Source organism: Megascapheus bottae, chromosome 3 (genome assembly GCF_031878675.1).
Source record: "Megascapheus bottae isolate mThoBot1 chromosome 3, mThoBot2.hap1, whole genome shotgun sequence".
Classification (NCBI taxonomy): Eukaryota; Metazoa; Chordata; class Mammalia; order Rodentia; family Geomyidae; genus Megascapheus; species Megascapheus bottae.
In genome coordinates this window covers 67,241,646-67,266,288 of record NC_143511.1, presented here as the reverse complement: position 1 = coordinate 67,266,288, position 24,643 = coordinate 67,241,646, and the positions used below count along the sequence as shown (strand labels likewise).

At 40.7% G+C, this 24,643-nt stretch overlaps 1 protein-coding gene across 2 annotated transcripts in view; it reads left to right on the top strand.

Moving 5' to 3' along the window:
* The window catches only part of Abca1 (ATP binding cassette subfamily A member 1), a 125,023-nt gene that overhangs the window by 9,922 nt on the left and 90,458 nt on the right, over positions 1 to 24,643 (top strand). For both annotated transcript variants that reach the window (XM_090330362.1, XM_090330363.1), the window contains exon 2: positions 13,792 to 13,934. In XM_090330362.1, the coding sequence (XP_090186488.1) occupies positions 13,869 to 13,934 (66 nt within the window). In that variant the 5' untranslated portion in view covers positions 13,792 to 13,868. The remainder of the gene's footprint in view (positions 1 to 13,791; positions 13,935 to 24,643) is intronic.

Genomic DNA, 24,643 nt, shown 5'->3' with positions numbered 1-24,643 from the left:
TTATTGTAATTAATAAAAGGGTTACATGATATTTGCCAGATAGAAGGTGCATTAATTCACATACATTGATACCCTTTCACATGTCTTGGTACCCATTACCCTCCCCCCCCACCCCCCCCATCCTGTTCATCTCTTAAAGTCCTTTGAGCATGTCTTTCTTTTTTTTAAGTTCTTTTTTTTTTTAAGCACTTTTTTTTTTTGTACCTCTCACATTTGGGGGAAGTACTGAGGTTGTCTATTTTTGTCCCATTTTTTCAGATGATGCACTTGGAACAGAGAAATTAAATAATTTGTTCATGATCACATATTTACCAAATGGCCTGGTCTAGATTTGAACTCAGTTCTTGCTTACTCCTGAGTATGTGCTTTAAAAGACCTTGCCATATTTGTAGCAGAAACTTTCCATCACTGTAACCAAAAAGCCCTGAAATCATCAGTTAATAGTTTTCTTTTGGCTGATGATTTTAGAGATTCCAGTCCAAGATTGAGTCGTTCTGTTACTCTGGGTCTGTGGAGAGGTACCCTTGTGGTGTAGCAGTCTGGCAGAGGAAAACCCTAAGCTTCATGGCCAGTAGAAAAAGCAAGAAGCCAAGGTCCCAGAGTCCCTTTCGAGGGCACTCCCACAGATTGTCTACGAGGTCCCAATTCCTAACCTAATTGCACTGGGGGGACCAGCCCTGTAACACATGAGCCTTTGACAGACTTCAAGCCCCAAAGTTGAGCAGAATTTCTCATGCATCCTTCTCCAGGCTACCTTTCCTTGAACATTTAAAGAATACTTCTATGTGCTGTGCTCCCAGACACATTTTGATATCAGGTGCATCCCTAGCAGCAATGGGTGAGCAAAGAGACACATTTTTGACACTGTGGGTTTCTCCTCTTTAATCCAGACTCTTTTCTATTTTATACATGTGGAGGACAATCTTTACAGTGCTTTCTGGGAGAGAAAAACTTTGTGTTTATAAGAGTCTTTCTGTTTCCAGCCAGGAGTATGGCCTTGTGGTAGAGTGCTTGCCTAGCATGCACAGAACTCTGAGTTCAATTCCCTGGTACCACATAAACAGAAAAAGCCAGAAGTGGTGCTGAAGCTCAAGTGGAAGAGCACTAGCCCTGAGAAAGTCAAAGGACAGTATCCAGGCCCTGAGTTCAAGCCCCAGGACTGGAAAACAACAACAACAAAGAAAGTCTTTCCTTTTCAGGTTTAATTGATCACTGGACATTTATTGGTCTTCTTTATTTATCCTGTCTGTTGGGCCAATTTGTATCTTAAGGGGTTTTACAATAGGGCTCTTTTTTCCTTTCTCCAATAAAAAAATATCCTTTTGTCTTGAGTTCTAAGGACAAGGAAATCTGTGTGTGGAAATCTTGAATGTTGAGGATTTCTTAGGCACTTTTTCTAACACAAACCTATAAATTTGATGCTAATTTTGGCTCCTTATAATTAAGTGTAATTCAAGGCAAGTACATTTTAAAAAATGTTAATGTATTAATTAGGATGAAGGCCTGAAGAAGGTCATCTTCAATTCTGCTTTGTCAGATTGTATTTATTCATTTGTCAGTTTTTTAGGATCTACAGATTTGGTGGCATTTTTCAGTTTACAACTTCAGTTATATTTCACATGATCACAACCTGGCAATCTCCTCTGAGGAGCAAGAATGGCTGGTCTGATCCTTGATTCAAACAGCTTTCCTTGGGCCAGGTGGGTACCAAGAGCCTGTAGAGGCAAGGCCAGTACTCTCTCCTCAGTCACAACCTCGGCATTCCCTCACCTGACAGGCACTTAATTCATTGTTGCTTGCAGATTCGATTGTGTGAAGTTTTAAATGCCACCATAAAAATCACAGTTCACTAAATGAGACTAGCGTAAGTTTTACCCAATAGTGTAGTTCCATGTTTTCCGTCAGTACTTTTTTGTTTGGCACACAGATTTGATCTGTGAATACCTTTCACATCCGAGGGACTTCTTACAGGCAGTACACAAGATCTTGATACTACTGGAAAATAGAACTATTCATTTTTATAGGATTCTGTTGAACCTCAAAGAATCCTCAAGTAATAGTGTATATGTTGCTAGTATGAAAAGATCAAAGCCTTGTGTCTTTTAATTTTCTTCTTTTGGAATTGCAAATGTGTGGATTGAAACTCATGATCGTATTCCTCTTTCTTTAAGTTAGTGAGGCTGCCTGCAAAGCTATTTGCTTTGGTTTTTCTAGAGAAGGATTTTAGTTATAAAGTTTAGAGGGTAGGACCTGTGTCTATATACACAGCATGTTTGTCATACCCTGACAAAATTCTCACTCATCTAATTAGCTGATACTGTACTGCAGAAATGGAGGTATCTTAGACACATGACACCTGCTTGCACTGCTTCTGGAGCTGGCTGGTTTTTCTGGAGAAGCTCGTGTTGCTTATCTACTTTCTGAGTTAGAACTGGACAGGAGCCTGCTGATTGGATAACTTGTTTTGGCAAAAAGTGAAGGGGAAAAAAATGTTAAGATGTAAAAGTTATATCCAGGTGTTGAAAGGCTTCCTTGCATGAGTTCCTCACCCAAGTCTGTATGCTTAGAGTTCAAAGCTCCGATGAGCAACTGACATAAGTCTCATATTCCTGGCTGAGCTCCTGGAAAAGGTACCCTTTTTAGCTAGTGTGTTCCTGGGGCTTCTACAGATTCAGCCTGATAGTTGTTGCTCTTTTCAGGTTAATATAAATGTCATGGTTTTGTGCTACCTGAACCTTTTCTTTCTGTGACTGTTCTGAGTTGTTATTTTAATGTGCTTGCTTTAATTAAATAACATGTTTCCTTACCCCTGAGGTTTCGCTACAGAAGCCTTCATTTCACATGCACTTTTGGAGTACCAGGTCATCCTGGACTCAGAAAAACAAAGGGGGACAAGTGTAGACTGCTGTATATGGTTTGCCAATTAACCAGGCCCTATTGATACTTTTGGCCATTAGCTGCTAAGAGACAGAGGAATGTCCCAGATTATTGCCATAGAGGATGGGAGCAATGAGGTGGAGATGAAAGCTGAGGCAGATGCTGAAGACTCAGGAAGGCAGCAGGGGGCTGTGAAAGCAGGAGCACAATGACACGATAGTTACTAGAAATTTGGTAAGGGGATTTTGTGATAAAACAATGGTCAGAAGTGGCACCAGGATATCAAGGTGGCATTTTTACCTCTGCCCAGTGAGCTGGATATTGGTGAGAGCTGCACTTTGCTAGGGAAAGGCCCTTGAGGGAAATGCCTGTGGACAGAGAGAGAAGAGAGATTCCTTTAATTACCTGCCCACTCGATTCCCCACCCTGGATGAAAGCTGTAGCCTGTCAGAGTGGGCAGCACTCATCACTCACTGTAAGAGCTATGTGAAACGGACTTATCTGTTCCAGGAAGTGGATGAATGTTTTATACACAGTGTTAGCCCTGCCTTAACGGGGACTCAAAATCTCTAGAGTCAGTGAATAACACTGTGAGTATGCAAAGGCAGTTCTCCAAACCCTCCTCCTTCCTATTGTACCAGTTAATTCAAGAAAATAGAATACCACTTAAATATTATTTTCAAGAGGAAGATGTAGAGGGAGCATAAGACAGAATAGTAGAGAAAGTGAGTTTGATTAAAGTACATTGTGTGCATGCATGCTATCACAGTGAAATCCCTTCTTACAATTAACCTATGCTAATCTAAGAAAACAAAAGGAGTTGGAGAGTTTGCTATGTAGTAGAATAGGCCCAGAGGAAAGGAAGGATAGTGAAAGATTTGGGTTTGTCCATCCCCCAAATCTTTTGAGCATATAGACTTAGAAAAGATTGTGTCAGAAGACCTTTAAGAGATGTAAGCAAAACCAAGTGTTTATGGCTGGTACTATCTGTGAGCCATTTTTTTTTTTCTCTTGGAAAAACACTCCTACAACAATAGGGAGCATTATATCATCACAATCAAAGATTTTCTGTAAACCAAGGATTGCAGAATGGGGACTTGCTTGTTTTCCTGTTCAGAGGGTATTCATGAATGCTTCTTTTCAACTTCCTCTTATTATATGTTTATGGTTGAAAACTTGGATTTGTTTTTCTATGGCATATAATACTAACAAGTTTCTTGCCTAAGAGAAAGATCCATTTTCCTAGGTGCTACATACCTATGGGCCAGGGAGAAAGCAAAATAGTTGATTTTACTGAAGCCTTCCTTTAAAGGAGTCCCTGAGTTTGTTTAGCAGAAATCAGCAGAAGAGGGGATATTACTAACATTTTTTGTTAGAATCTCTCCATAACCTTACCACAGTGATACAAAGGACTTGGGTTCAGAACAAATCTGCTTCTAGAAGGGCTGCTCAGAGTTTTAGAAGTCCGCCAACCATTTACCTAGTAGCAAATGAAATGATTAGAGTGATGGATAAAGTCATTGGTTATCCATGTATGGGTGACATGGTTGGAATAGATCTAAATTTCTAGGATATCCTTTAAAATGGAATTGTTGATAGCATGAGGAATTACGCTTTTCCAAGGCTAATTATAGATTTGTACCACTTGCATTGATTTCTTTTTTTATGTTTTGTGGATTCATTTACTAGGCATCACCTTAAAAATTGACTATTGGGAAATAATTTTTTTTCTAAGAAATTTTCCAGGATGTAAAAGAGTATGTATTTATCTGTAATCTTATTTTTTATTAATAATCAAGTATGTATGATACATTTGTTTATTTTATTCCCTCAGTTATAGATTCCTGGAATTAGTAAAACTCACTGGATCAATATATTTTTAAATAGGTAATAATGTGTTACCAGGGCTTCTTCTATAATGAAGAAATTCTTCTGTAATGCTAAAATGACTTCATTTTTTTTCTTGATTTTTTTTTTTCCTTGAGAGATTTCTTACCTCCTTTGTCTTCTTAATGATAAGTGTTTAAAATACTACAGTTTAAGTACAGACACAATTTCAGAGGTTTCAGTGAACCAGCCTGTGGCTGTCTGTGAATTTTTTTTTTTTTTGCCAGTCTTGAACCTTGAAGTCAGAGCCTGGGCACTGTCCTTGGACACTTTTTTCTCAAGGCTATTTCTCTGCCACTTTGAGACTTCCAGCTTTTTCTGAGTATGTGGTATCAAGGAATCGAACCCATGGCTTCGTGGATGCTAGGCGAGCACTCAACCACTAGGCTATGCTCCCAGCCCCTGTCTGTGATCCTCTTTAATGAAGAACTCTTGCATTGGAATTGGAGTGGGATTTAATGGACATTAGCAAGGTCAGCCTTATGGATATAACCTATTAGCATCTGGACACCAGTGAAGTTAAATCAAAACAATCAAATTAGCTTCAGGCTTACCAGATTGCTAATGGATCAGCCCCAGGGAAAATATGGGTGACTCAGAATCCCCTCCTACCAAATAGCAGCCACATCCTGCCTTCAATTCTGGATGCTGAGAGCCTGTTCTAGTCAGGTCTTCTGTCCTGTAGTGAACTCATTAGGCTTTTCCCAGACTACAGATCCAGAGACACACCCAGAGACAGTAAGAGAACAAGTCTTTTGCAAAGCAAGAGAGCTTTGTTGGGCTTACAAATCCCATATTCTAAGATTACAGGTCCTCATGCATCTTTCTGGAGGTGAGATTTGGAAATCTCATGACTCTTGCACCTACATCGACTACTCACAAATGGTCGATTAGTTGAGTTTTAGCACCAACACCTTTTCCATTCCTGTCTGATATAGTTAAATCTGCCTCCAGTTTGTAGGGTTTTTTTTTGTTGTTCTTTTGTTTTTGTTTTTGGCAAGCTGTTCATTGATATAACACATCTAACACACCATGAATGTGCAGAGTTTTAATCTGTCCATTTTTCCTCAATTAAGAATAAAACATCTACTGCTAGGTACCTGTGGTTTATGCCCATAATCCTAGTCTACTCAGGAAGCTGAGATCTGAGGGTTGTGGTTTGAAGCCAGCTCAAGCAGAAAAGTCCCCATGAGATTCTTCAGTTAACCACTCAAAAAGTGGAAGTGGCACCGAAGTTCAAGGGAGTCTGTGGCTCAAGGTAGTCTGTGGCTCAAGGTAGTCTATGGCTCAAGGTAGTAGAGCACTAGCCTTGAGCAAAAGATCCAGCCCAGGGACAGAACCCAGGCCTTGAATTCGAGCCCCATATTTGACCAAAAAATAAAAAATAAAAAAGGACATGTACAAGCAATTTCATTATGAGAGATAATAAATTGTTGTGAAAAATTTCCTGTATATCTCATTGCTGGTAATGATGTAGAAATTTGTCCTAGCAAAGCAGAATACTTACATGCTAGATAAGAGAAACACATTTATTTGTTTAGTCAAAGTTTAGAGGGAATACCCCATATAATCACTATTGTGGGGGAAAAAAAGCCAATTAGTTGCTGGCTGCACATTCAAGATATATGAACTGTTTGGACAGAACTCGGGAGCAATATAATTGCTTATTCATAGGAGAAATGGCATATTGGGAAGAGTCATGTAATAATTTCTTGAGCAACCTGAGAGCCAGCCCTAAATTTTTAGATAAGTCATTTGTTACTGGGGCTCTTCAGCCTCCTTGCTTGTGAGATTTGTGAAGAGTGTGGTGGGAGTAGATCTCCAACAATCTCTAGATACAACTGTGTCTACAAATAGAGCAAACCAATGGAAAAAAGAAGGGTTTCTCTGCTCCAGTGACACCAGGAACTCTCTGTGGTGGTCATGCTTGGAGACTTTGCTCTTGAGGAGCCTGCTCTGGCTAAGGCACGTGGTTTGACTGGGCGCGCTAGTAGTGTAGTGTTTTTGCAGGCAGGAACAGGTCCCACTTTACCTTTTGTTACTTACAGCAAGAGTTTCTGGCAGCAGTGTGAACGCATGCACATTTTCTGTAACTGTTTTCCTTCCTTTTCTTTTTTCCTTCCTTCCCTCCCTCTTTTCCTCCCTCCCTCCCTTCCTCCTTTCCTTCCTTCCTTTCTTTCTTTTTGCTAGTCCTGGGGCATGAACTCAGGGCCTGAGCACTGTCTTTGGGCTTTCTCAAGAGCTCTACCACTTGAGCCACAACATTATTTCTGGCTTTTTTCTGTGGTACTGAGGAATTGAACCTGGGTCTTTGTGCATGCTAGGCAAGTTCTCTACCACTAGGCCATACTCCTGGACCCCCTTACTACATTTCATGGTGTTCAGCAATGCCTGAAAGTTGCTGAAAGGCAGAAGTAGCTAAAGGACTTCCTGTTTTTCTTTTAGGGACACCAGATTGAAGGAAATCTTCTACCTTGTCTTTTTACCATGTCTTTCTGTCATGTCCCTTGTATTTTATGTTCTTTTGTTCCTTCTTTGATCTCTTTTTGGAAATGATATGTCAAGTACAAAAGGGAAACATGTCTGGATTAGGAAGGGAGTGAGGAGAATACAGGGACACAGAGGACATCATTTTCTCTTCCCACCATGCTTTCTGTGAAGCTATTTTCTTTTTCTTATTTCTTTTGCCTGCATCATCAACTCCATCTGGCAGGTCAGGTTTTGGTTTGGTGAAAAGTGGAAAGGATTTGTAGTCCTGGCAGTGGCTTCAGTGTCACCTTTGTGGGTAACATGTGGTTATCCATTTGTTGTAAAGATGCTTTATCAGAAAAGAATTCCTTTCCAACTTTGTCTATTTTTTTCACCTCTTTGCTAGAAGCCCTATACAAACAGAACTTTGCCTCTCTTGTTCCCTGCTGAATCTCCAGTGTCTGGAACAGTATACAGCATCTGATAGGGGCTCAATAAATATTTGCTGTGGCTCATAGGAGGCTGGAAGTGTGAAGGCTGCAGTTGTTGTCTGTGGAATTAATAAATAGTGATGAGTATTTACTGTATCTAATCTAAAGGACTCAGGCAGTCTTTCTATTATGCAGTTCTTAAATCTTCCCAGCTTAATTTGACTTGTTGGGTATGTTAGTTGTCATAATAGAAGGCAGGTTGTTTTGGTGTCAGGATTATTGATATCTGATTTACATATGGTAAAACATCCCTTTGAAGTATATAGTTTGATGAGTTTTTGCAGATGTACCCAGTAACTTCTATAGCTACTCCCCAACCATTGACCAAGTTTCTATTGCTTTACCTTTTCTCGAGTGTTATATAAATGAAATCAGAGGGGCCGGGAGTTTGGCCTAGTGGTTAAAGAGCTTGCCTAGCATGCATGAAGACCCGGGTTCGATTCCTCGGCACCACATGTATAGAAAAAAAGCCAGAAATGGTGCTGAGCTCAAGTGGTAGAGCTCTAGCCTTGAGAAAGTCCAAGGACAGTGCTCAGGCCCTGAGCTCAAGCCCAGGACTGGAAAAAAAATAAATGAAATCAGACACTATATTTTGGGTCTTTTTTCTTTTCTACATCTGGCTAATTTCTTTTGCCATAGGTTCTTGAGTTTTATCCACATCACCTGTATCAGTAATTCATTCCTTATTGTTGCAAAGTAATATTCTACTTTTATAGCTTCTTCTGCTGATGGCTGTTTGGATTGCTTCCTGTTTGGGGCTAGTCTGTGTAAGGCCTCTACGAATGTGTACAAAAGTCTGTATGCACATGAGCTGTCATTGCTTTGGGGATGGGATCATGAGGCAACATGGTTATAGCTTAATAAGATACTACCAAACTTTGCCAAACTGGCTTTTCCATTTTCCATTTTCAGGATCTCTATGATGAGTTCCGATTGCCCCACACTTTCTAGCATGTTTTAACTTTCACATGTAGTGGTTATGGAGTGATATCTCCTTGTGGCTTTAACTTGCATCTCTCTGTGACTAGTAAACATTTTCACTTATTTAGGAAGGCTCAAACTTCATATTCTATAGGTATGAATAGCTTAAAAATACCAGTGATATCTGCAGTGAAAAATTTGAAACAGTTCAGACACTTCCTCCAGGATTTGATGCTGATTAAAGCAAAGTTGAGATGTGCAAAACACCAGATTTTATGGAGGGAGGCCGGGGGGAGGGGGCCTACCTTGGTGACTGATGACAAGACCTAGAGAGTCAATGCCTCAGTGTTGAGGATGAGGATTGACAGAAAGCTCAGCTTATGGGTCCAGTGGCATGGGAGCGCTGCTTGATCCATAGTTAAGCCTGATGTTTTTCTGAAGCAGACTTAGATTCATTTATGTTTTCCCAAGATGCCCGAAGAGTCCCCTGGGAAGCTTAGCATTCCTTGGTGACCCTCTCCAGTGAGGCAGGAGCTTGCTTCAAGCAGTGTTCCTTCTCGGGAGACAATTTGCCAGAATCAGTTAATCAAGCTTTAAAACTCAGTTAACAGAGGCCCAGGAATAGTACCACCATGAGTTCTGAGACATTATTTCTCATGTTCATCTTTTTTTTTTTGAAAGTTAATGAAGCACACACATACATATCCCCTGATTCATTTTACATGGCAAGGAAAACAGTGAGGAAAGGAGCCAGAAACATCACTGGCCAGACTCAGAAGGAGGGACACAAGGAAAAGCGGAAGTTGTTGGGAGCATTTAGGGAGCGCTGCTAGACAGGTGATTGGCAGGGAAAGTGATTAGTAAGGGAATCCTGAACATGCAGCAGACTTGTGGTGGAGGAGGAATGAACAAGGCTGACAGCGCTGTAGAAAGAACTCAGGACCAGGGGACAGTCAGTGGTAGAAGGGAAGAGGGTGCGTTCCTAGTCCATGAGTCCTTCTCCAGGGCATTGCAGAACAGGTGGAGAGAGGTGTGTCAACTGAAGAGCCAGGGTGGGACCAGGGAAGATTTGGGGAAGGTTGGGGCAGGGTAGGTGGAGGCATGCAAAGGGCTGGGAAGTAGCATATTTGGGCATTTGGTTTGGTTGAATCATTCTGAGGGCTCTTTGTCAAATAAATAGGAGCAGGGGTTAGACTGGAGCAGGGAGGCCAGTGGAGTGGCCGCTGTGGGTGTTAGGAATCAGATGAAAAGCGCCTACTGACTGGCATGGGATCTTTCCAGACAGTAACTGGAAATGTGTAGAAGGGCAGCAATGACTGTGCTACATTTTCAAGGATTGAGAAATGCAGTACACATATGACTATTCCTTTTTCTCTTTCCTTCCTTCCTTCCTTCCTTCGTTCCTTCCTTCGTTCGTTCCTTCCTTCCTTCCTTTCTTTTTTGGTCATGGGGCTTGACCTTTGCCTGGGTTCTGTCCTTGAGCTTTGGACTACTCTACCATGTTGAGCCACAGCCCCACTTCTGGTTTTCTGGTGGTTAATTGGAGCTAAAAGTCTCATGGATTTTTGTGCCTGGGCTGACTTTGAGCCATGATCCTCAGTTCTCAGCCTCCTGAGTGGCTAGGATTATAGGTGTGGCCTATTTTCTTTTCTTTCCCTCCCTCCCTCCTTCTTTCCTTCCTTCCTTTTTTTTTTTTGTTGCCAGTCCTGGGGCTTGAACTTAGGGCCTAGACACTGTCGTTGAGTTTTCTCAAGGCTAGAGCTTTACCTCTCAGAGCCACAGCACCACTTTTGGCTTTTTTTCTGTGTATGTGGTACTGAGGGATCAAACCCAGGGCTTAGTGCATGCTAGGTGAGCACTCTACCACTAGACTGCACTCCCAGCCCTCCTTCCTTCCTTTTTTGATTGTACAGTTGGAAAACTGATGTGGAAATGTCCTTTTGGCTTTATTTACCTGGACAGGACCATTTAGTCATTGCTAAATCCTTCCCTTTGGATCAACTTCTTCCTAGCATTGATTGCTACATTCTGAGACGGTGTGTGTGTGTGTGTGTGTGTGTGTGTGTGTGTGTGTGTGTGTGTAATTAATTATGTAGGAAACCTGGAAATGCCAAGATGGGCTGGAAGAATAAGGGTGGAAAGCTTGTGTATGTCTCCTTGGGGACACTGCTGTATGAATCCATGTTTAGAGACCCTGAAACTCACCTTTGGAGTAAAATACTCTCCAAGAAAATTCTTCTGGTCTTTCTATTTCCTATAATGTTGGACTCTTTGGAGAGGGCATCTTCTCTTTCTGTAACATCTTTGTTCACGTTTCATGGAGTCAGTTTGGTACTTGGTTTTGGCCGTGGGCACCCAAACACTAAGTAAAGTAGGTTTTGTTGTTTTATCCATTTACCTTTCCAGAAATTCAATGGGGTTGCTAGCAGTAATGGGAGGTTCTGTTAGGATAGAATATAACTATTTCTCTGCTAGCTGGCACTGATAATGTGGAGACATATAAGTCAGGGGAAGGGAACTTGTATTTCTTTGGCACTTAGATTGTGGGGTTTTTTTATCTTTTCTTTTTTTGGGGGGGGGGGCACTGGGGATCGATCCCAGGATGTTGCACTTGCTAGGCAAGCGCTTTGCCACTGAGCTATATCCCAGCCCGAGAATTTTTATTACTCTGTAATCCCTAGAGTATATATAAGGGAGGCATTGTTACCCCCATCTTCTCATGAGGAAATGGATGCTCAGAGAACATAAAAGCCTTGGCCAGGGCCGCTTGATGAGGAAGCTGGAGCTAATGCATGTCTAGGCATTTCTGCTAGGTTGCTTTCCCATTTCCAATAGCATATTGTGTTCCAGTTCCTCAGAGCTGCCTTGGGGACCTGAAAAGATTCATGTACCTTATCAGTCAACTAAGTGATTCCCAGAGAGTAGCTTTAATAACCCGGCAAGTTCTTTCTTTCTTTCTCCTCCTCTTCCTCTCCTCTTCCTCTTCTTCTTTTTCCTCCTCCTCCTCCTTCTCCTCCTCCTTCCTGTCCTGTCCTTTCCTTTACTTTTCTTGTCTTCTCTTTTCTTTATGCCAGTCCTGGTGCTTGAGCTTCGGCCTGGACTCTGTCCTTGGCCACTTTTTGCTCAAATCACAGTGTTGCTTCTGGCCTTTTCTGTGCATATGGTACTAAGGAATTGAACCCAAGGCTTTGTGCATGTTAGGTGAGCACTCTACCACTAAGTTACACTCCCGGCCCCATCCAGCAAGTTCTTGAGGTCAATGTTTCTAAAACTGCAAGCCTACTCTCAACACAACTTGGGATCAACTTGCCACAGCATGCTTCTCTCAATGTCATTTTAGGGCTATGAGTCCCATTGATATCCAATAACAAGGGGCTGAAAATGGGTTGGTAAGGCTGACTTCGGTCTTCTGGAAAGAGAATTTTAGGGATAGGTGTGGGGAAGGCTGTGTCTTTTATAGGTCTTAAGGCTTGACTGCCTCAGGGGAATTGATACTGGTTTACTGGATTGCTAATGTCTAAGTAAGTATATACCATGATACTTCATTCTTGTGGACACTGAAAATCTCCTCTCATCTCTTTTCGTTGCTAGAACTTGGTAACTCCCTGAGGGGCAGGAGATAGGTAAAATCCTACCAGGGCTCGACCTTTATATTGCAGTTTCCTTTGAATCTCAGTGATTTTTAAGCCCCTCCCTCACTTTTTAAAAACTCAGGCAGTGCCTGGGCCCTGTACTTTTCCTTTTGTATCCATAAGGGATACAGAATTTGTTGTTTCCTGTGCCCAGTGTGCTGTAGTATTTGTACTAGAAGGCCACTGTGAGCCATAGTAATGGAGTCCTTTCGATCCTCCCGATGAGGGTTCAACTGCCAATTACCAATGCAGCCTGATTTTTACCTAGATATCCTTTTCTTCTACTTTTTTTCTTTCCTGCCTTTTCCTTAGCTTTAACTGTAGCCTAACTTCTTGGAGTTATGCCAGCATTAAATAAGTACAGCTGTCATTTGTGCATATGGGACACACAGAATGTTGTATCTCCTGTTCACTCTTCCCAGGGAGTCCCCTGTGACATCTGACAGGAAGTTCTAGGCCATGTGTTCAGGTGCAGGTGAAGTGAGGCCAGAAGCATGCTGCATATGTGCTGACCATGGGAACCTGTCACTTGAACAGATGTTGTTCTGTGCCTGCTTGACGAGACTGAACTCTGTGGGCTACTGTTTTCTTTCCACAGAGGCTCAACACTTAGGCTGTCTTTAATCACCAGAAAACCAGGTGATGCTGGCGTTTCTTTGGTGCTTACTCACAGCCATCTAACTAACACATGCTGAAGGTTTTCAGACTGGAAAACTGCTTGATCGATGGTGCTGTGTATCTTATCAGTTTGAAGGATGTAGGTCTGGGACCACATGCAAATGTGTCTGCCTAGAATTTTTAGGGAACAGTATAAGTCACTCTAGGCTTGAGGCAGAATTTATAAATGCTACTAAAATTTTGTGGAAAGGCATACATTCTTTTAGAGAAGGAAAGCAGGTCCCTGGAATTCCAGTGTGCTATTTCCATCCTAAATGAGTGGTTACTTAGGGTGGGGACTGTGACCTAGTGGTAGAGTGTTTTGTCTAGCAAGCCCTGGCTTCAATTCCTCGGTACCACATACACAGTAAAAGCTGGAAGTGGGGCTGTGGCTCAAGTGGTACAGTCCTAACCTTGAGAAAGCTCAAGGACAGGGCCCAGGCCCTGAGTTCAAGCCCCAAAACTGATACACACACACACACACACACACACACACACACACACACACACACACAAAGAGTGGTTACTTAAGGTGTTCATTCACTCACATTTGCTTTCATGAGTGTGCTTTTCATTCCTGGATGATCACACCAGTAGAATGAATATGTTTAGCCTCATAACATCTGATGCTGGAACTCCTTCTGAAGCTCCATTGTTCAGAGACCTCACAGGTTGGGTGCACAACTTAGCTGATTGAGCAGGAACCATCCTGTCATGATTGTTGTGATGGTTATGATGCTGACTAGTGTGTTGGAGGTCTCTCAGCTGATAGGGCTGAAACCACAGCTCTCATTGGTATAGGCTTTGTAGTAATGATTGACCTCTCTCTCTCTCTCTCTCTTCTGCTTATCTTCCAGTTAATGACCAGCCATAGCCACTGCCTCCAGGGCTCCCAAGCCACACGCAGGTCACTGTGGGTGCCAGAAGAGGTAACATGGCTTGCTGGCCTCAGTTGAGGTTGCTGCTATGGAAGAACCTGACTTTCAGAAGAAGGCAAACAGTAAGTGCAGGGGTTCTGGAGGGTTTGGTCATGCTTTCTCTATGGTGTTGAGTTGGGGGTGGAGGATGGAGCTGACATAGTGGACACTGAACTGGGCAATCCTGATGTGTCTTTATGGCTTAGCACTGAGGGAAATTTACATCTGGCAGAAATATTAGCTTAATTTGTACTAAAGGAACCCAGGAATGAGTTCTGATCATCTCACTGTTTCCTTCCACTGCAGCAGTGGGAGCACAATCCCATGTTCCTGGGAGTCAGTTGAGTTACTGGCTCTGCTCTTATAGATCAGTGCCTGCAACTCTCTGTGTCAGTTTGGACTTCCTCCTTTAGATTTGACTGTGTGCCTAGGGGAATATAAGAAACGAGACCTGAGCCAGTGTCGGCATGGAAATCCTGAGGTTGCCTTCAATGCTCATAGAAATGGCAATTTCCATGGAGGATCGGAGGGTGTAAGGCTTCAGGCTGAAGCTTGGGTGTCAGCTTTTGATTTCACTCTTTCTTGGTGATCTTGTCTAGTTCTCTGGGCTTAATGACACCTGCCTATAATTGCTATCTGAATCTCTTTCCTGCCTTGATTTTTCCTGAATTCCAAGCTTGCATCCCTACTTGGCTGTCTTAATAATCATTGTTCTGAAATTATGAAGAAGCTTCAAGATAATTCATTTGATTGTTCCCCAGAGTAGATTAGTGCTTGGATCTTCTTTTCTTTTAAAAGAACAAAAATGTCAGGGTACTTTGTGTTCACTAAATTTCTTTATATTATAGTGTCATTTGTTAATATGCATACTCCTTATGCAGTACCATAGCTATGCTATAACTTTCTAATCCATATAGATTTAGAAATTAAATGCAAAAAATGTGAAGCTGTAGCATTTGAATTGCCACCAGAGGTGTGACAACTAATATTGTATATCTGAGACTCAATTTATAATGTGGAAGATGAATAGTACATGATATAGGACCTATCTTTTGAGTCTAGCTGGTATGTATTACTTGGTGCTAATGATTCAGTGCTTCATCTATATTTTTCCTAGAATAATTTTTATTTGATGTCATTTGGCATTATTTGGTCCAGTCCCATTTTTCACAAAATTTGTGTCTGCTTTTTTTCTCATTAGCTTGCTGCAATTACCTTGGTGCCAACAGAATTGTATATACAAATGAAAACCTGAACTTTGAAGTCTGTGCCAGAACTTGGTACTAAAGTTAGCCTTCAGAAAATCTCAGATAGCCTTATCAGAATTTGTTTAGATTGCCATTGAACTGAAACACAGGATTTTTAAAAATTATGTATACTGCTTTGATTTTGAGGTACATTGACTTTGTTCAGCACCTCATGTTACAGATAGGGAACCTGAATTCTGGGGTTCCTAGTGAGAGAACACAGACTAGAATCTATGCATCCTATCTGTCTTAGTAAAGATATGACATGTAATATTTTATTAGAACACACACAACATTTAAATGTATCAGACACAAAGTGGATTGATTAATTTTTTGTAGTGTTGGGGATGAGACTCAGGGCTTTGGGCAAGTGAGGTTAGTCTATTACTACAAAGCCCCCACTCTCACCAACCAAGAAGGTTATAGCCATAAAGTACTTTTTCTCCATCTTGTTATAACTGAGGAATTTGATGCACAGAGATATTATGTAATTTACCAGAGGTTCCCACTGCAAGGAAGCAGATGTCGGATTCAAATTCACAGTCTGACTCCAGTGTTGAAACAATATTACCATGTCAGATTGCATTTTAGTAGTCCCATTATTATTTTTTCCTGTGGTCATTATTATTTTCTGTCTTCTATCCCAAATCTTGAAGTTTATGACTTCTTTGCCTTAACACCTTACCCCTTTTAATTGTTTCGAATCCCTGGTGTTCCTAAATGGTCTATGCTTCCTCTCCTCATCCTCAATTGCTTAACTACTGTGTGGTTCATATCATTTGCCTCTTCTCAGCCTAGTGGTGGTAACTTTGTAGATGGGAGATTGTCTTGGCTATGGTGTGTTCACTAGTGAGTGAGCCATGGAAAGTATCCCATCATCACAACAATGAAAGGAGGAGCTCAGGGGGTAGTCTAGTTTAATCTTTTGATCTTAGCTTTGGGGAAGCTGAGGCACAAAGCTTGGGAGGGATTTCCCCAAGGTCAGTCAAGCAGCCACTGAGCTGAGATCAAAGGCTGAGATCTCATTCCATTCCATTTCAGTGCCTTTTCTTCCTCTTCTGATGATTGTTTCTTGTAGCTTCACAGAAGTGCCCAGCCCTGAGGAGGAGGAGGAGGAAGTGGCAAGGAAGCCTTTTTTTTTTCTTTTTTTTTTTCTGTGCTTAGCCAGGAAAACAATCTGGAGTACACTGTCCTGGAACAGGATGTGAGCTTGGATCATCCAGCCCAGGCTGGTCTGCACTGGATTGGAGCTTGTTGGTTCTTGCTTAGTTTTGATTCTGCATTTTAAAGGGTGGGGATTAGAGAGAGAGGCAAGTTTAGTCAAAGGCAATTTGTGGCCATAATTCTTGTCTAAGAAGGAAGCAGAGATACAATCTCCTGATACGAAATACTTAAAAAAATAATTCTACCTCTCCTCTGCCTTTCTGATTTCTAAAGGAAATCTATTTTGCTGAATCTGAAAGGTGATTAATTTGAAGCCAGCAGGCTGAAATGGCCAGAGACCTGGTGGACCTCTTAGGAGTTGATGTAATGGAGGCTAGGGGAAGCAGGAGCCTGGAGAGAGTTAGTCATGAAAGTTGCAGCAGAACTTGGATGGCCCTGCAGTGCATCCTCTCCTGCTCTTTTGTTAAGCAAGCAATGCTTAATCTACAATCAAGATTTTATGTTCTTGAATCTGCCATTCTTGTCTTGCATCTTCTTTCTTGTCCACCTGGCTTGAGTGCTATTTTGTTAGCTTGGGTAGAACCAACTCTCCCTAAGACGGAGGGAAAGTTGACTGCTTTGTAGTAGCTCTTACAATGCATAGAAGTTTATGATTTCCCTTCTCTTGAGAGTCTAGCATGCAAACATTTGGCCAGGAACCCAGCTCATACCCTGGCACTTGGGACATACTCAATAAGAATTTGTCAGATAAGCAGCAGTAAGTGCATTGTTGGTCCATCGGCTGCAGATTCTTAGGAACTCTCCGAGAGTTAGTTTTCTACTGTTTCTGTTGGGCAAAGAATACATTGAGTTGAGTTGCAACAGTTGGGTACAAAGCTCAGTTTGGGTCCAAAGTACCAGTTTAGCTTGTGTGGGCGACAGTCCTTCAGCACAAACAGGGTTTGGGACAGGAAGCCCGAGGGATTTCAGAGGTTCTTGGATCTTCCTTTGGTTTTTAGGTTGATCTAGAGGCTGAGGTCTCCATGGGACAGATGGGACAGTGTGGATCAATGCCTTCTTTTCTTTTGCCTTTACCGTTCATTTATTTGCACTTAGATCTGATTAGCCACATGTCTGGAAAATAGATACTTCTATTGGTGTCCCCTTCTCCTCCTCCCCCCAGCTTTTTTTTTGTCTGTGCTGGGGCTTGAACTCTGGTGGGCGCTGTCCCTAAGCTGTTCATGAAGCTCAAGGAGACTGTTCAGCTCCACTTCTGGTTTTCTGGTAATTGGAAATAAGAGTCTCACAGCCTTTTGTGCCCTGGCTTTGAACCATGATCCTCAGATCTCAGCCTCCTGAGTAGCTAGGATTACAGGTATGCCCAGCTAGAGTACTCTTTAATCACAAAAGAATAAACTCTGAGTCATTAATGTAAATTTCTGAGGTATAAGAGAATGTTACTGAGTGGATGGAAACTGCATCTTCACTTCCAGCTTCAGTGTCACCTTTCTTCTTTGTCTCTGGTCCTGACTCTGTGGCAGTTTGGACACTGTGGCTTAGGAAATATTGATTTCCCTATCTCTTTAGTTTTTCTCTTTTGATAGAATGAAGAAAGCTAGAATAAAATGCCATTTGATATTTCTTCTGAACATGTATTTCTTTCTGTTGTAAGTGGATTACTTGTGGGGTGTTAGCTGGCTGTTTAGAGCCAAATCAGACAGACACCATCTCTTGCCCTTCCAAAGCTTAGAGTATGTTCAGAGAAGCAGATATGAAATAATGTAGTACATACATTAAAAAAAATATAGCTGGGTGGGTGCTGATGGTTTATGCCTATATTCCTAACTACTCAGGAACGTTGAGATCTTAGGATCAGGGTCTGAAGCCAGCCAGCCAGCCAGAAAAATCCATGAGACTTATTTCTAATTAACCACCAAAAAGCCAGTAGTGAAGGTATGGTTCAAGTAGTAGAGTGCTAGCTTTGAGCACAGAAGATCAGGGACAAGAATGGAACCCAGAACCTAAATTTAAGCTCTAGGACCAGTATTCTCTCCACTGCCCTCCCCTCTCTCCACCTAGAGTAATTGCAAACTTTGATAGATGTTTTGAAGAAAGCAAACTATCAGATATGGTAAGGAATTCATTTAAAATGGAGGACATGGCCATTTAAACCTTAGCTAGGTAAAGATCAGGAGTTCAGACCTTTTGAACATTGTGTTCTAGGCTGAAAGATTGGATTCAGGAATATAAAGAAGCCATGGGGGAAGACTGGGTGAGGGGGTGGAGATGGACAGGGAACAGGAAGGGTCAGACCATATAGTGCCTTGCAGCTAGGGAAGGGCAGATGAGTTTCACTTTATGGCCAAAACAAGTTCCTAAGGTAGTCCAGTTATGGTCATTAAGGTCAGTCTTGTGATTCTTGGCATTGAGGGAACTTGAATGAGTCTTGGAAGAAAAATAATAATCATAACATTTCTTTCTTTCTTTTTCTCTTTCTCTCTCTCTCTATATATACACACACACACACATACATGTATGTATGTATGTATGTATATGGCATATCATGCTCTGCTTTATTATTTTATTTAACACTATTTGGTATGTATGCTCTCATATCTCCAAACCATCTTAGTAACAATAATATAAATATTAATAATTATTGCTGATATATGGGCTATGTCTGATAATTTTGAAAGTACATTTATACTCACTGTATCTCCATTTTTATACTTATTCTGAGAGTTGTGAAGTTCAATCCTGTTTCACATTTGAAGACAGTTATTGTTAGTGAGTCAATAAGATGGGTGTTGGATCTTTAGCTCCAAATCTACCCTGGCAAGGTGTTATTGACTTTCCTGATAGCTTTAAAATCTATCAGTGCAGTTTTTATTTTATAAGTTGAAACCCAGTTGCCAACATGCAGTTTTCTATCACAAGTGTGTTCCTAAAAAGATTTTTATACATATTAGCCTTTCTTACTTTTGTATTTTTTCCCTTATGTTAGCATCTCAGGTGTAGGATTACTGGTCCAAAGTCAGATGTCTCTTGAAGTATATGACCAGCTGGCCTTCCTAAGGCAGACCTTGATGTAAAAAACCATCACAGATGCGCTAAGCTTTATAATTCCAGGAGGATGGGTCTGTTTCTAAAACAAATTTTCCTTTTTTTGGCATTGGTCTGATTTGATTTTATGATTTTGTTGTATCTACACCTGATTAAGTGTGTTGTATTAGAAATAGACATACTGGGCTGGGAGGTTAGCCTAGTGATGGAGTGCTTGCCTAGCATGCACAAAGACCCGGGTTCGATTCCTTGGTACCACATACATAGAAAAAAGAAATGGTGCTTTGGCTCAAGTGGTAGAGCTCTAGCCTTGAGAAAGCCCAAGGACAGTGCCCAGGTCCTGAGTTCAAGGCCCAGGACTGACAAAAAAAAAGAAATAGGCATAAAATAATTTTTTCACCTTCTTATTACATCATCCCTTCAGCCTTTGTTAAATAGTGACTTCTTTGATAGTTATTTTGGAACTCTTATGAAATATTTAGGAAGCTATTTTGAAGTTATTCATTTGGTTATGTGATAGGTATTCATTGCCTTGCTCTTAGTCTGGTGAAACGTCTCTTAGATGAGAGAGGTCATTGCCTCTCAGAATACTCTCAGAATACCAGGGACTGGTAGCTCACACCTATAATCCTAACTACCCAGGAGGCTATATCTGAGGATCATGGATCAATCAAGCTAGTCAAGGTAGAGAACTCTGTGAGACTCTTATCTTCAATAAACTACTCAAAAAAGTGGGAAGTGGTACTGTGGCTCAAAGGGGTACAGTGTCAGCCTTGAGCAAAAGAAGCTTCGGGACAGAGCCCAGACCCAGAGTTAAGCCCCAGGACCGGCACACAAACAAACAAACAAACAAATAAATAAGAAAAAAAAAGGAAGAAAGGAAAACAATGTTCTTTGAGAATTTTAACAGTTTCTTTTGCTCATTGAATCTTACTACTTTATGAGGTTCTAAAAAGTATCATATCACTATTTAAGGTGAAATTTGTATTAAATCTATATAGTTTTAGCCTGGGAAATTTAGATACTGTTTCCATTAAGAAGAACAGCATTCTCATTAATATCTGTCTTCTAAGGTTCTGTGGTTTTAGGATTATATATTTGACATTCAATTAGTGTGTATATATATATATATATTTGCTTATGTGTCTGATCTTACTATGAACCATATATTTCTTTTTTCCACATTGTATTAATTTATCTGGTTATTCCTATTGCAAGGCAATTATTTAGGATAATTTATCTTGGTTGTAACCATTTTATCCATGTTTTCAACTTTAAGCTTTCTAGTTCATTTGGAAGGTTTTTCAAGATTCATGTCTAGGATGTAAAAAGAAAGTATATTTTATTTTTTTGTTTCTGATATTTATTATTTTTGATTCTTTTGTCATGCCTTATTGAAATGTCAAGCATCTATAACTCAGTGCTATGAAATACTGACTTTTTTCAAGGAAGAACTAAATTTTTCATCAAAGCCAAAGTAAAATCCCCTTTTAAGACTAAACTTTATTCCATTGCTTTTCTGTGTTCTTCAAACATAGCCCTGTCCCTCTCTCAACCGTAAATTAATATTGATAAGTCTTGAGATTTAGGAATACCATTACTGAGTCCATAGGCTAGGTAGCTAAGTACATTCACAGAGTGACTAAATTTTGCCCAAATTTCTGCGACCAGCAGTGAAAGTTAGGCATAAAATTCAAGTGGACAATGATCATATATAGTGGGGGAGGTTTTGGAACAGCTCTAAATAATAACTCAAAATTGTTTGATGCACATTGAGTGAGTAACATGATATTGATAAGAATATCATGAGCCTTTAACATGGAATAGCATTTAATTCTCAAAATACATTTAGAGCAGTGATTCTGAACTAGGGGCAATCTCCCACACCCACCTGGGGACATTTGAGAATGTCTTTAGACACTTTGTATTGTTATGATCCTGAGTGTGTATGGATGGGGGGGTGGGTTATTGTTTAACATTCTATACTTCATAGGGAGAGTGTCCTACAACAGTATCTGACTCAAAATATCAATAATAAGCTGGCTACAGTGGCTCATGCCTGTAATCTTTACTACTCAGGAGGCTGAGGTCTGAGGATCTCAGTTCAAAGTCAGCCCTGGCAGTAAAGTCTGGGAGACTCATCTCCAATTAACCACTAGAAAACGGGAAGTAGGATTGTGGCTTCAGGGGTAGGGCGGTAGCCCTGAGCTGAAGAGCTCAGGGTCAGCACCCAGGTCCAGGGGTAGGGTGGTAGCCTTGAGCTATAGAGCTCAGGGACAGCGCCCAGGCCTGTCGTTTAAGCCCCATGACAGACCAAAAAATAGAAACCTTGCTCTATAGATATAGATGTTAACTCATATTATCTGTGTAATAGCTGAGATGTAAGAAGATTGGTCTGGATGCTAAGTGGGACTTCAAGACTCAGGAAAGAATTTTTCATTTTGATGAAAAATATATTATTATCATTATTGTTATTTTTGTTATTATTATTACTTTTTGCTGTAGTAGAGTTTGAACTCAGGATCTCATATTTGCAAGGTTGGCACTCTGTCTGTTGAGCCACACTTCCAGCCTTGCTTTCTTGTTAGTTGTTTTGGAAATGGAGTCTAGCAGACTTCCTGCCCAAACTGGCCTTGAACCCCACACTCTTCTGGATCTGAGCCTCCGGAATAGCTAGGATTGTAGGTGAGAGTACCAGCACCCTGCTTGTGAAATTGCTTTTTGACTATGGTGTTACTCAACAACCCAACTCCATGACCGGCAGGCATGGGCTTGGGTGGTGTGCCAAAACAAGACTTAGAAAATTTTCTGTGGGAGATTCTAAAGAGAACTCAGCTTCGTTTCTGTGCTATTTATGATGGCTCATGTTAGGATAAGTGCTAAGCTCAGAGATAGAGAGGAAACTTACATCTTTGATAGTGAGTGCATTGGAATTCCTCAAGAAGTTAGATTTCTGGAAGCTTTGACACTTCCCGAGCTTGGAAGATAATAGAAGTACAGGCTAGGGTAAAAGGGCATGATTGGATTTTGTCTCACATGAGCTCCTTACTTGTCCTGGCTTGAACATGGAAGGTGATCTCATTTATTCATAAACTAGGGCATTGAATATACTCTGGGCATAGTGTAAGCAGCAAGGCTTAAGGAAGTGGGGTGCACGGGAGCTGTGATCAGGTGCTTTTACGTCAGATTGGCCTCCAGTCTCACCTTTGCTACTTCCTAATCTTGTATTCTTGGTACTTTGTTAACTTTTCTGACCCTCAGTTTCCTTATCTCTAAAAATGGAGATTATAATAATTGTATTGACTGGATTGTTCGAAGATGAAATGAGTTAGTGGGTTAATATATATAAAACACTTCCTGTCACCTAGGTCCTCTTAGGTCCCAGTCTGCTAAGTGTTTTACATTAGTCACCATCATCATCATCATCATCATCATCATCATCACCATCATCATCAAATCATCAATCTCCTTGCCTTTTTTTCCCGTTCTGTGTATACATACTGGCATCAGCTACTAAAAAAATGGCTCATTGTTGTCAGTGCCTCGGGAAGATCTTACTCATCTTTTTTTCAATTTACCAACATATTTTGAGCATCTGCTGTCCTACAGAATCCTAAATATGGGCCTTCAGAGATGTCCAGAGACAAAAGACTTGACTCATTGGGTCAGATGAGTGTTGGCAAGTGCGACGGTCCACATAAAAGGCATATTGTAAAAGGAATATGTTTCCTTCACAGCGCTTTGACAGATTCAAGAGCAGATTTGGGGCTTGAACTCAGGGACTAGATATTAGCCCTGAACTCAAGGTTCACGTAACACTCTACCACTTTGAACTGTAGCTGTACTTTCTGGCAGTTAATTGGATCTCAGCGTCTTACAGACTTTCCTGCCTGGGCTGGCTTTAAATTGTGATCCTCAGATCTCAGCCTCCTGAGTAATTAGGATTACAGGCATGAGCCACGGGCACCCAGCTGTTTCTTAACAGGTGGTGATGCCTATTTCATCACTTCTAAAATATTAGTAATACTATTCACTTGGAAGGGCTTCTGTGGCTTAAACATTGGGATTGAGCTATGAACATTCCTGAGTATTCAGTAGATATTTGGTTTTGGCTATTATAAATCCACAGGCTAAGAGTTTACCTTCTGTCTATGTAACTCAGCATTGATCCTCACCACAGAGGCAGGGTATTTCCCACCAGAGATACCTCTGGTATTAAATGTAGTTTCTGGATTTGTGAGATACTGGCCTTTATCCTCAACCTTGCAGCTAATTTGTTGTGTGATTCACTCTTCCTAGGGCCTTAGCCTTTTCACATCATCATGGTTTCTGTCTGACAGGATTATTCTAAGGAACCATATAAATATGCCTATGTTGAGCTATCAATAAATGGTCACTACTGTTTATGCTATCAGTGAAAAGGATAGTTTTCAGAGCATCAAGCTTGATGGCTGTTGATCATCTATTCTTCATGTAATTGTACTTTTTTTCAGGATTCATTGTTTTTTTTTTCTGAATTCATTTATGGTTGTGCCACTTCAAAAAAAAAAAGAGTTTAATGCCTATCTTTGTTAAGATCTATAAATGGTTTTTTATCTAGCTGTAACCCTGGAATGCATAAAATTTTATGTTCTGAATTTTCAGTTAATGGTGTCTGTGTTTCATAAATACTTTCATAATGACTGCATAATATATTGCCCAGTTAGATGGACCATAATTTAATTATTTCCTGATCATTGAGCAATTAACTTGTTTCTATTGTTTTGCAATTATAATGCATCTGTGAATGAGTAAGTTTCAAATATATGGCTTTTTGATGTTTTAAGTTTGGTTCCCTTGAATGAATTTCCAGTAATAATACTTGGTCAAAGGGGATAAACATGGCTTTTTGAGTACATATTGCCAAACTTCTTTCCCAAAGGGCCTAATTGATTTATGTTTCCATTTTGATTATTTTATAAATTTCAGTCATTCTCTTATCCAACAAATGGATTTTTAAGTCCTTTTCATGTGATAGGCTTAGGGAAAAGAAAGTGACTAGGGGAGAAGCTCATGAATAAATAGGGTTTAGTGTGCCAGGTCCTGATAAAGGACCAGAGGACTTGGAGACTCAGAGGAGGGACTTCCAGCTCAACTGGTAGAGAAGTTCATTTTTACAGAGTTGTTTTTGGTAGAAGGGAAATAACATTTTATTTTTTGGAAGTGCAATGAAAGATGAAAGTTGAATGTATTTAAGGTACAGAATAGAATGTCTTGAAATGTAGGCACATATATGTATATCTATCAATTTAACAGGTTACATATATATATACATATGTCAGTTTAATATTAACACAAAA